Source organism: Ovis aries, chromosome 19, assembly GCF_016772045.2.
Source record: "Ovis aries strain OAR_USU_Benz2616 breed Rambouillet chromosome 19, ARS-UI_Ramb_v3.0, whole genome shotgun sequence".
In the NCBI taxonomy this organism is placed as follows: domain Eukaryota; kingdom Metazoa; phylum Chordata; class Mammalia; order Artiodactyla; family Bovidae; genus Ovis; species Ovis aries.
In genome coordinates this window covers 49,463,193-49,478,861 of record NC_056072.1, presented here as the reverse complement: position 1 = coordinate 49,478,861, position 15,669 = coordinate 49,463,193, and the positions used below count along the sequence as shown (strand labels likewise).

The window sequence follows — 15,669 nt, the reverse complement described above, 5'->3', positions numbered from 1 at the left end:
CACACATGACTGAGCGACAGAGCCAGCCCAGAGCATCCTCTCCTTGCTGGTCCAGAGGTGAACTGAGGGCTCCATGCCAGCATGGTTGTAGGTCTGTCCTCCTGGCACGCAGTCCACCTGGACTTGCCACCTACCCATGTGCCCAGTGAGCCCTCCCAGCTCAGAGGCACTGGCATAAGCATGGTGTGAGTGTGCAGGGGTGCTGTTAGTATATTAGGTCTCTTTTCTTTCCATGAACATAGAACACAGAGAAGAGCTGTGCTTATCTGATTGAGCCTACCTGTGGATCATTTGAGCATTCATGGTCCCCCTTTCACTCCACACTACAATAGTGTTAAGAAAGCAGGTTTAACGCTAAATATGAACAAGGGAAGGGTTTCCCAGGTGGCTCAGTGGTAAAGAATCTGCCTGCCAATGCAGGAGACATGGGTTCGATCCCTGGGTTGGGAAGATCCCCTGGAGAAGAAAATGGCAACCGACTGCAGTATTCTTGCCTGGCAAGTCCCAAGGATACAGGAGCCTGATGGGCTACTATCCCTGGGATTGCAAAAGAGTCAGACACCACTTAACAACTAAACCACAACAGCAGCAACATGGACAAGGGAGGGTAATGCAAAGCCTGCCTGAGTATTGTGGATGAGCAGGAAGGGGAGAAGGACTGAGAGGCTCCACAGGCCACCTTCTCAGGAATCTCCCAGTCCTTCTGCCTTTGCTGTGAACTGCTGGGGGAGCCACTTCTGTGCTCAGTACAAACCACTCAGTGAGCCCTTCCATGAGCTCATCCTCACAGGGTATTTATTGGAGGCCTCCTCCTAGGCTTGTATAGAAGGTGTGACTTTTCTGTTTCTGTTCCTCCATACCTGATGGAGTCAGTGGATAGGGCTAACCCATTCTCTTGAAAGCGTTCAGGGCTTTTTTTCTAAAAGCTCCAAAAAAGCAAACCCTGGCTGATACAGCAAAAGTGCTTCCATATGGTTCTCAGTGCCAGGAGGAAAGTGAGTTTGGCAGTCAGAGGAGGGCAGGAAGAGAGAAGACTGCAAGGGAGCGGGGACAGGCAATGAGGTTCTTGACCTCAGCACTTCTAGTACAGCCTGCCTCACAGCCACTTTCCCCCCACTCCTCCTAGTCTCTCTGTTACCCACCACATACAGATGACCCCATCTCCTTTGGTCCCACGTTTCTCTCCTGAGTATCTAGAAGGACTGAACCAGAAGTCCAGTTCATAGCCACAGCTTCGCCCTGGGTCATTCCCTCCAGTGGTAAGGTGGTCAGCCTAGGAACCTGGGCCAAGGTGAATTGGGTTATGGTCACAGAGGTCAGCTCTCCCAGGCCAGACAAGGAGAGAGGGACATTCCAAAGGGTGCGCCCAGATGGGAGTTAAAAGAATGAAGGGAAGATGAGAAGATGGGAGGCAGTCCTTCATCCCAGGGAAGAGCTAGCAGATAGGAAGGGAACCCCTGCTTATCTGGCACACAGACCATCAGGTATGAACCAGCCCTCCCTGTGGGGGTGGGCATGGGCTCTGCTGCGAGGGCTGCTGTTGCTCACACTCCTTGGAAGGAAGGACAGATCTGTTACTTCTGATACATTGTGTGTAAACAGAAGTGCAGAGACTGCCTGTCTGGAGTCCTGGCTTTTGCCTGCCTTTCCAGTTTGAGCAGAGTGAGCCAAGTGAGTGCAGCTTCCGTTCCTGTGAGTGAGGGCAGCATGGATGTACAAACACACGTCTGCCCAGGTGGGTGGATGTGACTGGATTTGAGACACCAGTTAGGAGTTGTGGGCTGCTTTGCCTCCTGCCTTTCTGGCAAGAGAAAAGAGGTAGATGATATGCATCATACCTGCCGAGCATTCCCTCTCTGTGCTCTGAGGTTGCTCTCAGAACCCCCGGTATTCCAGCACAACCCTCAAAGCTCACCCTTTGGGTGGGATGTGGGTGCAGGCTTGGAGCAGCAAGGCTACGAATGAGGACAGAGGTGCCAGCGAGGCAGATAAGCACTGATCCTCGTAGGAGAGGAGATCGGCTTTCCTAGGAGCTGCTGTGTCAGCAGGCAGAGCGCCCTGAGGCTCATGTGAGGCCATCAGCACCTAAGTGAGCAGTTCCCCATGGGGCGCTCCTTGCAGGCTGGCTGGCTATCTGCACACACACTGCTTAGCCAGGCTCTGTGGAACTGCCTGCCAGGCAGACCCTTCACTAAAACCTGCCCAAGCAGCACTTGGAGCCAGAGAGAGGACAGACACATGCCCCTTTAAAGCTGCAGTGTGGGGGTACAAGAGGCTTTCTAGCTCCCTGAGGCAGAGGAACTGTATTGGAGCAGAGAATCAGGGTCTATTTAAAATTCTCTTTGGTTTGTTTCAACGTTTATAATTGGTCCTGCAGGTCAATCCATATTGCATTAATTTCTTCAAAGGATAGAAATAATGTGGTCTTTTTAGGAAACACAGTCCTGAATAAAATAGTGTTGTCCTTCTCCCTGATGCTATTTCAAATCTATGTTTTTAATAAAGTCCTTATTAAACATTCATACTGAAACCCTGATGGGTGAAATTACATGATGTCTGAGATCTGCTACAAAACTGACTCTGAGTTGGTCATGGTTGAGGCTGGGTTATGAGTACCTAGGGCTTCATACTTCTGTGTTTCCATATGCTTAAAGTTTTCCTATAATAAAAAATTTAATTAGTATTTAGAAGTTGGGGAGAAGAGCCTGTCTAAAATACCAAGCAAACCTTTGATTCCCAATCTCCCTAAGAGAGAAAGCGCTATATTAAAAAGAGGAGGAAATGGACAGTATTGCCCCTTGGTGAAAGCTGCCATTAGATGGCCTGCCACCATAATAGGAGCCACACCACAGAAACTGCCTGAGGCCTGATTGGACAAGGGTCGTCTGGAGCCTACTCTAAAGGGCAGAAGATTTCCATAAAGGAGACTGCCAGGCCTACTGCCAAGTCCTGGGGTAGCTACTTCCTTCTTAGCTTCCATACTTCTTTCTAAGGTTAAACATCTTAACCTAAAAGTCATTATTTCCTTCATTAACTCATTAAATAAATCTTGATTAAATACCTGCTCATGCCTGGCCTGGTTCTAGGCTCTGAAGATAAAGGATATAAACAGAGTCCCTGCCCTCATGCAGCTTTTCATCTAATTATGACTAGCACAACATAAAAATAAAGACTTCTTAGCCCAGAAATAAACCCATATACCAACAGTCAATTAACCTTTGACAAAGGAGGCAAGAATATACAATGAAGAAAAGACAATCTCTTTGGCAATTTGGTGTTGGGAAAGCTTGACAGCCACATGGGGACCGGTGAAGTCACAACACTCCCGCACAAAAATACACTCAAAATGGCTTAAAGATTTAAATGTAAGATGTGACAGCATAAAGCTCCTAGGAGAGAATATAGGCAAAGTATTCTCTGACATAAATTGTAGCGATGTTTTCTTCAATCAGTCTCTCGAGCAAAAGAAATAAAAGCAAAAATAGATAGGGCCTGATCAAACTTAGAAGCTTTTGCACAGGAAAGGAAGCCATAAACAAAACAAAAAGATAACCTATGGACTGGCAGAAAGTATTTCAGACTATGCAACTGGCAAGGGCTTAATTTCCAAAGTGTACAAACAGCTCATAGAGCTCAATATCAGAAAAGCAAACAGCCCAATGAGAAAATGCACAGAAGACCTAAATAGACATTTCTCCAAAAGAAACATACAGATAGCCAACAGGCACATGAAAAGATGTTTAATGCCACTAATTATTAAAGATGCAAATCATAAATGTACAGTGGGTATCACCTCACACTGGGGAGAATGGCCATCATCAAAAAGTCTACAAATAATAAATTCTGGAGAGGGTGTTGATAAAGGGAACCCTCCTACCCTCCTGGTGCAGCCAGTATGGAGAACAATATGGAGGTTCCTTAAAAAACTGAAGACAGAGTACGTTTTAGTTACATGATCCAGTAGTCCCACTCCTGGGCATATATCCAGAAAAGAAAATAACTCGAAATCAAACAGATACATGCACCTAATGTTCACATCAGCGGTATTTATAATAGCCAAGGCCTAGAAGCACCCTAAGTGTTCATCAGTATATGAATGGATAAAGATGTGTGGGGTGTGTGTGTATATAGGCATATGCAGTGGACTATTACTAAGCCATTAAAAAGAATGAAATGCCACCATTTGCAGCAACATGGATGGACCTAGAGATTGTCACACTAAGTGAAGCAAGTCGGAGAAAGATAAATACTATATGATATCACTTATGTGTGGAATCTAAGAAATTATACAGATGAACTTATTAATAGAACAGAAACAGACTCATGGACATAGAAAACAAACTTATTGTTAGCAAAGGGGAAAGGGTGGAGGAGGGATAAATTAGGAGTTTGGGAAAATAGATAAACAGCAAGGACCTACTGAATAGCACAGACAACTACATTCAATATCTTAAAATAATCTATAGTGGAATCTAAAAAGAAAAATATATATGTGCATGTATGTGTTTATATATGTATATAGTCTTATTTATATAACTGGATCACTTTATACCTAAAACTAACATAGTATTGTAAATCAACCATATTTCAATTTTTAAAAGCAAATGCCTTTTTAAAGAAGATAGCTTCAGAGTAATGAAAAGAGAATAGATAGGGTGGGTGCTTGTCGTTGACAAGGTAGTCATAAAGAGGCCTCTTGGAGGGGGAAACATTTGAGTAAAAACCTGAAAGCTGTGCCCTGAGCCAGAGTGTCATAATTCTGTGTGTTCTCCACAAATTGGTTTTGAGAATGTGTTCTTTGTGACATATGAGTTGCTGGAGGCCTTTAGTTGTGCCTTCTGATATGTCTGGCAAGGCTTGTACCATTCTGAGGATGCCTGCGGTGCTAAAGCCTCGTTCCTGTTTCTGTTGCAGAGTTGGGAGTTCGGGATCCCACTGTGCAGGGAGCTGGCATGTCAGTATGAGAGCCTCTACGACTATCAGAGCCTCAGCTGGATTCGGGTGAGCTTCGCCCCTCCCCCTGCCCCAGCCCTGACTGGCAGCGTTCATGTTTTTCTGGCATCAGCTTCTAAGGGAGCACTGACTGAGCAACTCAGCACTGAGTTGAGTGCTGTGGACAGTGCAGGAGAAGCAGAAGCCAAGGTTCCTGCTCTCAAGATGCAAGACACACACCTGACAGATGACTGCATGATCCAGACCCCAAGGGCCACTGGTGCTCAAGGAAGGGAGCAACAGCATATGCAGGATAGGATGGGGGTGGTTCAAGGAGGAGGTGGCAGTCCAAGAAGAAGCTTCTCCTGAAATAATTTCATTCAGATATGCCTCATCTTAGTGTTTCCCTGCCTTGGCTTGTGGTCACTCCTAAGCATCCAAGTAAAGAAAGTTCTTCCTGTGTTTGATGCAAAATATTCAGAATTAAGTGAAATGGACTTTGAAGGTCTCCACCAAATTTTTCCTTGTTTCTGGTGCTGGGTTTTGAATCATAATAGCTGGTTAAGTCTTTGGCAAAGAGAAGTCAGTTCATCTGCCTCCTGCACCCTTGTCAGTGTGTCCCCTGATCCTGATCAGGCTCTGTATAACAGATGAGGTTCTACACCAGTACATTTTTGCTGTGGTCTTTGAAGGTCACTGCTCCCTGGCAGGCTGGCTTGATTGAAGGCATTAGGGACATCTCAGTCAAATTTCAGTGAGTTTTTCTCAATCTGAAGCCAGGTCAGCCAAGACTAAAAAACTCACCAACCTTGGTAATGCCAGACATCATGGATAGTAGTTCCACTTTTAAAGTTTAAAATCTCCGAAATTGGGACCAGTACAGTGACTCTGGTAACTAAGCCTTCCTCATTTCGTTAGCATCTTGAGTCAGATGGTAAATGAGCTGGAGCAATGTGGATGGACTGATGGTGTCACCTGTAGGCAACACTTACTGTCAGTTGGTGCAGTGAGTATCATCAAAACCAGAAATTCCTGAACAAAAAGGAGGAAGTCCATGTTAAACGTGTGCCCCTGAAAGCACAGGAAGCCTGAGTCTGTGGGGCTGGGTCTGCTCACTGGGCAGAAGAGTCTGAGCAGCCTCTCGGGGCTGCCCCACCTCCAGGTGATGATGGAGAGGGAAGGCTTCCTTTCCATCCAGCAACTCCCTGGCGAGGGGTTGATCGTGGCTGAGGGCTCACTTTTTATCTAGACTGAGTCACCACGTTCTCTTTCCGAAAGGCAGTGTCTGCTTAGGCCTGGGAGAACTTGCTTTGGACACAGCACTAGCAGTCAAGCCAAGCTGCAGGCAACTGCCTTTCTTGTTCACAGAAAATGGAGGCCAGCTACTACGACAACATCATGGAGCAGCAGCGCCTGGAGCCCGAGTTCTTCCGGGTTGGCTTCTATGGCCGGAAGTTTCCTTTCTTCCTTCGGGTGAGTCCACTCAGGTAGTCACAAGAACTTCTGTCATATTTTACACATAATTTATAATCTGTTTGGTTTTTTTTTCCTTTTTTAACCTTTTTTCCTATTGCACTGAATAGTTTCTTACGAAGGACTGACCAGAGTGTTTGGCTTTATTTGACTGAACTGGGTACCAACTTTAGACTCTTTCTGTCTGCAGTTAAACTGTTTTGCAGCTACCTGAAATATATGAGAGTGGTTTTCTTACCAAATCAACCAGGATCCTGCAGGAAATTACCAGGGTTTGAGAATATCCCGTAGATAATGTTTAGAAACCTTCCACCTTCTGTTTCCAGGGCCCAGAATCCTCCGTTGTGACTATTCTCTGCCAGACAGGACATTGGTGCAGCCCTGACCTCAGTAGTAGGCTTCACAGTCAGGGTGGAGAATCACTGAGTTGAGAGAACTCCCTTTTGAGGATAGTCCCTTTTGCTCCTGGGGTTTGCAGAGCAAACCAAACATTGGGTTTGGCTTGGGAAGAAGGCCTTTCCAAGGCAGCCAGGTCCCTGGCCCATGGTGACTACAGCCATTTTGCTCCACCGCTGCTGGAAAGGCTGGGCAGGGATTTAAATAGAGTGGAAGGACTGCCTGACCACAGACATACTGACACCAGTTGAACAGTTATGATTGTTTTTGGTTTTTATTTAGCACAATCCAGAGGCTCCAGGAGGAGTCAGCCTGGGCTTGTAGGCTGTAGCCCACAAGTAGCTGTTCTCAGATGCCCTAAATGAAGCCTTGCTGATGGAAGGACCCAGAGGCTGCATTTGAGACCTCAGATTAGCTCTGATTGTCCCCAGCTCCAATATCATACTAAGGTCCAGTGTCTACAAGTTTCAAGAAGCTCCTAGGAAAATTCATAGGATTCCTTTGATGTTCTTGGGATCCTATCTTACTGGAGAAATTGCTTTAGCCAATGAGCAGTAATAAGCTTGGTATCTCACTGAAGGTCAGCAGAGCTTAATGGCTTCTTTTAAAAAGAAGTCAGTCTGCTAAGTGACAGAGTCCAGGCTGACCACATTTTGGATATAAGGCAGGTCAACATGCGCATTTCCTGGGTGGTAATTAGTCTAGGCTAAGAAGAAAAATGATTTCTGTAGGAATTAGTAATAGTGACAGGGACAGCAAACACAACCTGCCTGACTGTGATCCCCAGAAGGCTCGAATTCTGTTCCACAGAAGGGTTGCTAGTAGCGGAACGTGCCTCAGTAGAGGCTCTCTGCAGGCTGCTGGACCTCCTTCACTCTCTAGGACCATCCAGCCCAGGCTTATCAGAGGGGGCATGTGTGTTGCCCCATCTGTATAGATCATACAACACTAGTGGGGATAGAGGTCAGCAGAAGGAGGAATAGTGTAAGAATCCCTGGGTCGGGAAGACCCCCTGGAGAAGGGAATGGCTTCCCACTACAGTATTCTTGCCTGGAGAATTCCATGGACACAGGAGCCTGGCAGGCTACAGTCCATGGGGTCGCAAAGAGCCAGACATGGCTGAGTGACTGACTGACTTTCTCAGGACCAAAAGCATCTCTAGAAAGCCCTTCAGTAAGCTAATGATTCTAGTCTTGTAACTTACTTCTTTCTCATTTTGTCTTTGCAAGTTATGCTTTATCGCCATTTTACTCCCTTGTTTAGTCCCACGATTTGTAACAAAATCAACTAGATTTTACTCCAAAACATCGTTGTTTTGACTCTTACAAAATCAAACACTGGTGTGCCCCATTTCTGTCCCTGTCAAGCAAGGAAGTCTCCACCATGGTTCCACCTGGCTCCAACCTCCCATGCTCACGTCACAAGGAGCATCGGTGTTTTAGGGCTCTGAGAGCTTTCTGACAGGTAGGACCTGGCAAAATCTGCATCTGAGCCAGTTACAGTCTAAATATTAAAACGTGGTTTCAAGGGTGCCAGTGATAGAGGAAGAATAACCAGGAAACGCCACCCATCAGTTCATCCTCATCTCTACACCGGGAGCTATGTTGCAGGCATACGGGACTGCCTGGCCTGGCCGCATGCTGTCCCTGCTCCCTTAGCTGCTCAGTTCATCTGCAGCAGAGGGAATAAGGCCAGCAGAGATAGCCGTTCGCCTTGTAAATGGCAAGGACAGAGGGGTAAGCTGTGGCAGCCAGATCCGTCCTACGTGGGGCTGCTGGGACTCTCGCCTGAGCAGACTGGAAACCAACAGCTAGCCTCAAGGTCAGTGTGCTGTGCCGTTCTCCTGCTGGGTCCTCCCCGGAGCACTAGGCTGCTCTTTGACCTTCTCTGAACACAGAGACTGTCTATTACTCCAGCTCTGTCAGCTTGAATCCTCTGGACCATCTGCCCGTGTTGCTTCACAAATGTGATTATCTGCTAATCTGCATGGAGACAGGAAAACATCCAGCCCTCCCGTCTTGGGGGAGTTTCTTTTTCTCTTCATTTTACCCATGAACAGACACTGACGAGGATTGTACATTTTGCATGAAAAGGCCAGTTCTTCACAATTAACCTTCTTTGTCAGTTCTGCTTATCAAGCAAAGAGCTTGTAAATGTCTCTGACTACTGGTCTGTTCCACTGGGGAGGCCAGCCTGCTTCCCCTGACCTTGACTTTCCTTCCACTGTTGCCCTTGCATTCTGATCCATCTGGACATGTGGCCAAACCTTACCTGAGTTCTCCCATAGTAAGAGAAAAAGTGAAAAGTGGGCAAAAATCCTATTCCAGAAAAACTGAGGTTATACTGTACAGCACAGGGACTCTGCTCGGTGTTATGTGGCAGCCTGGATGGGAGGGGAGTTTGGGGGAGAACGGATGCGTGTATATGTATGGCTGGGTCCCTCCACTGTTCACCTGAAACTATCACAACATTGTTAATTGGCTACACTCCAACACAAAATAAAAAACTTTTTTTAAAAAAGGCTGAGATCACCCATGGCCTAGCCTGTGATAACTCCTCTACCAAGAAACATAGGGCTGGCCTTGTGGAACCTCTCTCTTCCTCCCTCTGAAGACACATCAATGCCTAACACCATTTGTCAGAGTGAATCTGGTGAGGCAGACAGAGATCACCAGAGGGCTTCCGAGGAGCCCCCTCCAGCCACGCACTCTGGACCAGCCGTGAGGCAGGCAGAGCAGAAGGGTTCAGGGTGCCTTCAGTCCGCAGAGAGGAAAACTGAGACCTAACCCAAACCAAACATGACATAACGTGAAGTCTTAAGAAGTGTGTAGTTGGAATGATGGTCTGCGGACATGGTTGCAGGGGAATTGCTGCTAGAGGAGTTGATAAATGCCCGCGAGGCACTGGGCAGCGTTTAGGCTGCTTCTCCCAGCTGACAAGTCATCCTACAAAAGCACGCATCTTATCACCTTCCTGTTGTAAATTATCTGGTGGCTCCCATAGCGGTACTCATGGACACACACCAGCAGCCCCTTCGTCGCCTCCCACCAGTGCTCTGCAAGCACCTTCCTTCTAGTGGTGCCTTTTCCTGTCTTGGCTTGTTGCCCTGGTTGTCACTGTATGCACGTAGATTGACCCCCGCTTCTCTACTCCGCTGACTAGGTGGACCTTCCAGGACCCAACCTCGTCCCCCCACTAGCGTCCCTTCCCATGTGAAAAGCCCTCCCTCCTGCCACCATGAACTTTCTGCAGCTTCCACCCCAGCTGCCACACCACACCACACCACTGCTGTCCCTCACCCTTCTTGATCGTGGTTTCCCTTAGGGCAGCATAGAGAGCAGAGTGCTGTGCCCCAGGCCTGCCCCAGGGGCTCCCAGATTGAGGAGCTGAGGGTGGGCAGGCGAGGCATGGCATGTGCTCTCTCCTCTGTGGCAGAACAAAGAGTACGTGTGCCGGGGCCACGACTACGAGAGGCTGGAGGCCTTCCAGCAGAGGATGCTCAGCGAGTTCCCGCAGGCCGTCGCCATGCAGCACCCCAACCACCCTGACGACGCCATCCTGCAGTGCGACGCCCAGTGTATCTTTTGACCCATGGAGGGGAAGAGGGCTGGGACCGTGGGAGGGGAGGCCCATCCAGTCGGTTGCCCCTCTGTGACGCTGTTGGCCGTACAAGCCAGGTTACCCCCCAAGTCCCAAAGCAGAGGGTGCCACATCACTCACCGACCCTTAACGGGGCACTTGAGCCTCACAGAGGAGGCAGGGGCATGCCCTTAGCCTGGGGGGCCTGGTCATCAGCTAGCTTTTATCCCTCCGGTGGGCCACTGCCAGCACCTTAGTCCCCATCCTGCCCATGAAGGGTCTCCTGGCGCCCAGCTGCAGACACTGTGGATTCTCCCAGTATCCACAGGGATGCTGCACCCCCACGTGTGTCTGTCAATACCTCGAGCCTTTGTCAGGACTGAGGCGCAGGGGATGGGGCGGAGGGGTGGGGGAGGAGATAGGAAATTCCTGTGGTCTTGGGAGCACTTGGAAGTCTGAATGCAAACACCAGCCTACCCCTCCTTCCCCGTACTCAGCTTCCATGACAGTCACCGTGGCTGTGGCAAGCTAGTCCACATCTCTTTAAGAGAGAAGAGGGCAGGCAGACGCCCATGTTTGCTCTTCACAAAGATCCTAAAGAGTATCTTGTTAAAATGTTGTTTGGCAGTGAAGACTGTGCAGTTTACCTGCAGTGGGCCGGCCTAGGTCCTTGCACCTTTTTCGTTCCTATGGGGTATCCTCCTGACCCCTTTCCCTTCCTTCTTAAAGGGGCACTAGGGAACCGCTGGCTGCCGCCACCTCACCTTGGTTGAGGGCTCTGGGCACTCACTGCTGGAGCGGGGGCGGGGCTGGATAGGGAGAGTCAGCCAAACCGTGTTTGGTCCCATCTGCTCTTTGAAATGCTGCTGCTGCCCTTTGAAGGGCTCTGTTGGTCTCCTCTTCCTTGGCGGGGATGACAGGGGTCAGCCACTCAGGTCCGTCTCTCTTTCACCTCCAGTTTCCCTTCACCTCCTACCCAGACCTGCAGATCTATGCAGTGACACCCATCCCAGAGTACGTAGACGTCCTGCAGATGGACAGGGTCCCGGACCGCGTCAAGAGCTTCTACCGCGTCAACAACGTCAGGAGGTTCCGGTATGACCGGCCTTTCCACAAAGGCCCCAAGGACAAGGAGAATGAATTCAAGGTGAATGCATCTAGGGGAGCAGGGTCAGTGCTCACAGTGGGGCTGGGGCTGGCCCCGTTTTCTCGGGAGCTCATCAGTGACTCCCCCGTGGGCAGGTGGGGCGTGGGGAGAATCGCTTCATGGCTTGAACCTGCCTGTACCCTCCCCGCAGAGCCTGTGGATCGAGCGCACCACGCTGACCCTGACCCACAGCTTGCCGGGCATCTCTCGGTGGTTCGAAGTGGAGAGGAGGGAGCTGGTGAGAAACGATTCAGAGTGGCTGGTTTCACAGTGCTTCCTCAGTCTTTGCTTGGGGGGCTGTTCTCTGAGGAAGAAGAGAGAAAGAGTGCTTCAGCCACCCACAGGCAGTCCTGTGCTGGAGGCTTTGCTTACCTTCCTTCTCTCCTTTAATCTCCGCAACAGCCCTAGGCAGCAGGCATTTATGTTCCCCCAGTTTACAAATGCAGAAACTATTCCCTGAAGCTCAGGAAGCCAGAGACCTCTGCGTTCAGAACTAAGTTGTTTTCTATTCACTGTACTTCCAAGTGCCTACAGATCAGAAGAGGAAATTAGAAAGGGCCCAGGGAGCCTCAGGTCCACAGGAACAAGAGTAGGGACTCAGTGGCACGAGTCACAGCCCCTTGCTGTCAGGCCTGTGAGAAGGGAGGGATTGTCGTTGGGCCTGGGCTGACACCATGTGCTGTGTGCCCCCAGGTGGAGGTGAGCCCCCTGGAGAATGCCATCCAAGTGGTTGAGAATAAGAACCAGGAGCTGCGGGCCCTCATCAGCCAGTATCAGCACAAGCAGGTGCACGGCAACATCAACCTGCTGAGCATGTGCCTGAACGGCGTCATTGACGCTGCTGTCAACGGAGGCATCGCACGCTACCAGGAGGTAAGCTGGCCCAACCAGACCCGGCCAGGGACACGGGTCTTAGTGCCTCTTCCTGAGGGCCCAGCCTCTGAAGGCAGCCTTCCTGGCACGCCCTCCCCGGCTGTGGCTCAGCCGACCGAGCATGGTCCTGAATAGTGTGTATTAGCTGTTTAGTCATGTCCTATCCTTAACCCATGGACTGTAACCCCCCAGGCTCCTCTGTCCATGGGATTTTCCAGGCAAGGATACTGGGGTGGGTAGCCATTCCCTACTCCAGGAGCCCTTCCTGACCCAGGGGCTGAACCCAGGTCTCCTGCATTGCAGGTGGATTCTTTACCATCTGAGCCACCAGGGGTGAGGCTTTAGGCTCCCTGCTGTTCCCTGTCTCCATGGCTACAGCTCTCCCATGGGAACTTTTCTTCCTTTTTATTCTCTGAACTCTGACAGAATGGGTAATCCATCTGATCATGGAAGGCGCCCTAGAGCCCAGCCCTTGACAAGGAGTGAGTTGTGGTCTGGCTGGGAGACTAACCCCCTCATCCTGGCCACCAGCCCTGCCTGCCCTGCCCAAACCAGTCAGGACCAGCATTCAGGTTTAGATTACTTGGCCACCTTCAGTTCTCCTTAGACATAAAAAGCACATGTGTGATTGCAGGAGGTTCATCAGGCTGTGCTAGAGGAGCATTGGTGTGTGCACCTGTTAGGAGGCAACCCAGATGCCTTCCAGGTGGCACCTCAGACTGAGTGGTCACCCTGGGAAGTCTTCCAGACTTGACCTTTCCTTTCACAGGCCTTCTTTGATAAAGATTACATCACCAAGCACCCAGGAGATGCTGAGAAGATAACTCAGCTCAAGGAACTCATGCAGGAACAGGTATGCCTTGCCAGAGCTGTGTGGAGGCACCAAAGGATAGCTGCAGCACCCACTGTCTGCTCCCGCACTAACAGCATGGCCTTGTTTATCACCCTGATAGGTCCATGTCCTTGGAGTTGGGCTGGCAGTTCATGAGAAGTTTGTGCACCCAGAAATGCGCCCTCTGCATAAGAAGCTGATTGATCAGTTCCAGATGATGAGGGCCAGTCTCTACCATGTAAGCTGAGCCCTGTCCTGGCCCTGCTGCAATCTAACCAGTGTCCCGTCCTCCAGGCCTGGGACCTGTGCAGCAAGTCAGAGGAAAGGGGTGGGGAGGGGAGTGGGGAGAGGCGAGACTGAAGGAAGATCTGTTCCTGCCACAGAACAGCATGAGGCAGGGGTGGGTGCTCAAGGCAGGAGAAAAATGCCCAGAACCCCCTTATCCACTTTCCCTTTAAGGAAGAGCCATATTCAGGACTGAGAATGTGTTTTTCAATGCACTGTGCTGGTGAACAGAGGTTTTCACATGAGGAGGAAAAGAGCTAAAGTATATATGTATGGCCCATATGCAGGACTCTCTTCAGGGATACTTTTCATCCCAGGAACCTACAGAACTAAGGCTTAGCCGGACCAGCCTTCTCTCATCCGTCTCCCTCTGTCTCCATCCCCTTCCCCTTTGACTCCCTGCCCCGCCCCCTGCACTTCCTCTTGTCTGGAGACCCAGGCTCCCACCTGAGAAAGCCTGGGGTGGCAGTACTTTTGTACTGGCTTCTCTTGGAGGGCCCAGGGAGATCCTGGGGCTGGCCCAGGCCCTCGAAGGTCTCCCTGACTCTGACCTGGCTCCTCAGTCTCCCTGGCAGGGTTTGCCCCGAGGACTGACGCACACGAGCAGAAGCAAGGCCTGTATCCAAGACTGGTTTCCTTTCAGGGGTCTTACAGGGAACGCTAGCTGGCTGAGAGTAGGGTTCAGGTGGTCTTTTATGTTCCCTTTGGCTGAATTGGGTCTTGGTTGAGGCATGTGGGATCTTCATTGCAGCACATGGACCATCTAGTTGTGGCATGCAGGCTCAGTAGTTGCGGCTCACAAGCTCCGGAGCACGTGGGCTCAGCAGAGGCAGTGCACAGGCTTAGCTGCTCCACAGCGTTTGGGATCTTAGTTCCCAGACCAAGGATGGAACTCATGTCCCCTGCACTGCAAAGCAGATTCTTAACCATGGACCATCAGGGACATCCCTAGGTAGTCTTGAGCGCAAACTGGTCTCTGTATGTAAACTTCCCCATCACAGCAGGTGACTCAGGCAAGCTAGAACCTGGCCACTGAGGGAGTGGGAGCTCCCTAGTATGTAGGCTGTCAGGTCACTGCAGGAAAAAGCACAGAACGCTCACTCACATATCTCAGGGTCTCCAAGGCACACATGGAGGTGTCCTGTCCAGCTGCAAAAGCGCAGTTCTACCTTATACATGCTTTGAAAGAAGCAGGTGGAAAACTTCCTCCTCTTTCAGACCAAGCTCAGAAACATCCCCAGTGGACTTGGGGACCACAGATTGTGAAGGGCTTCTGGAAACTTGAGCAGTTATGCATTGTTGCCTCAGAGTTGCAAATAGTGACACAAACCAATGTGCTGTCCCCTAGGAGGATTTGGGACCAAAATTTCTGCCAAGATGCCTACGTACTTAATTTAATTATGCTAAAATAGAAGCGTGCTGTTTTTCAGTTATCTGCATCAGGATTTTGTGTCCTGACACCCCATAGACTGTGTCACAGACAACTTAACCAAGGTCACTAAGAGTGGGGCCATTTAGCAGTCCAGTAAAACTCCTGTCCTTATGTCAGAGGTGCCCACTGCCTGACGGGTGATCACCAGCTCTTCCTCTCCTGTTGCCCAGCTCTTCTTCCACTTTTTCTACAGTGAGAAAGCCTATTAACACGTTTTATAAACTCAGACCAACTCCACAGCCTGTTCCACATGTGCTCTCAGGGGTCCACCTAGGCCTCATGGCCTCTGGTCTAGGCTGTGTTGTGGTTAGGAGGGTACTTTAGTCGTGATGGGGTCACTGCCCAAAAGAAGCCAGTAGTTTAGGTTCAGCCAGTAGTATATGATTCTTTTTTTTTCTTTTACATTCTGGCTACCAGCCTGCCTCTTCTCTTTTACCCCTTAATTACTTGGGGGAAAAAAAAAAGTGAAGTGAAAGTGTTAGTCACTCAGTCGTGTCTGACTCTTTGTGACCCCATAGACTGTAGCCCACGAGGCTCCTCTGTCCTTCGGATTCTCCAGGCAAGAATACTGGAGTGGGTTGCCATTCCCTTCTCCAGGGGATCTTCCCAACCCAGGGATCACACCTGAGTTTCCTGTATTGCAGGCAGGTTCTTTAACGTCTGAGCTACCAATTACTTATTTATTCCCAATTATTTATTACGAAGGGGCACTCATGTCTC

At 49.8% G+C, this 15,669-nt stretch overlaps 1 protein-coding gene across 9 annotated transcripts in view; it reads left to right on the top strand.

Moving 5' to 3' along the window:
• DOCK3 (dedicator of cytokinesis 3) overlaps window positions 1-15,669 on the top strand; it is a 292,652-nt gene that overhangs the window by 259,418 nt on the left and 17,565 nt on the right. For all 9 annotated transcript variants that reach the window (XM_042236152.2, XM_042236151.2, XM_042236154.2 and 6 more), the window contains 8 exons: window positions 4,915-5,001; window positions 6,301-6,405; window positions 10,237-10,378; window positions 11,361-11,527; window positions 11,679-11,765; window positions 12,221-12,400; window positions 13,170-13,253; window positions 13,354-13,470. In XM_042236152.2, the coding sequence (XP_042092086.1) occupies window positions 4,915-5,001; window positions 6,301-6,405; window positions 10,237-10,378; window positions 11,361-11,527; window positions 11,679-11,765; window positions 12,221-12,400; window positions 13,170-13,253; window positions 13,354-13,470 (969 nt within the window). The remainder of the gene's footprint in view (window positions 1-4,914; window positions 5,002-6,300; window positions 6,406-10,236; window positions 10,379-11,360; window positions 11,528-11,678; window positions 11,766-12,220; window positions 12,401-13,169; window positions 13,254-13,353; window positions 13,471-15,669) is intronic.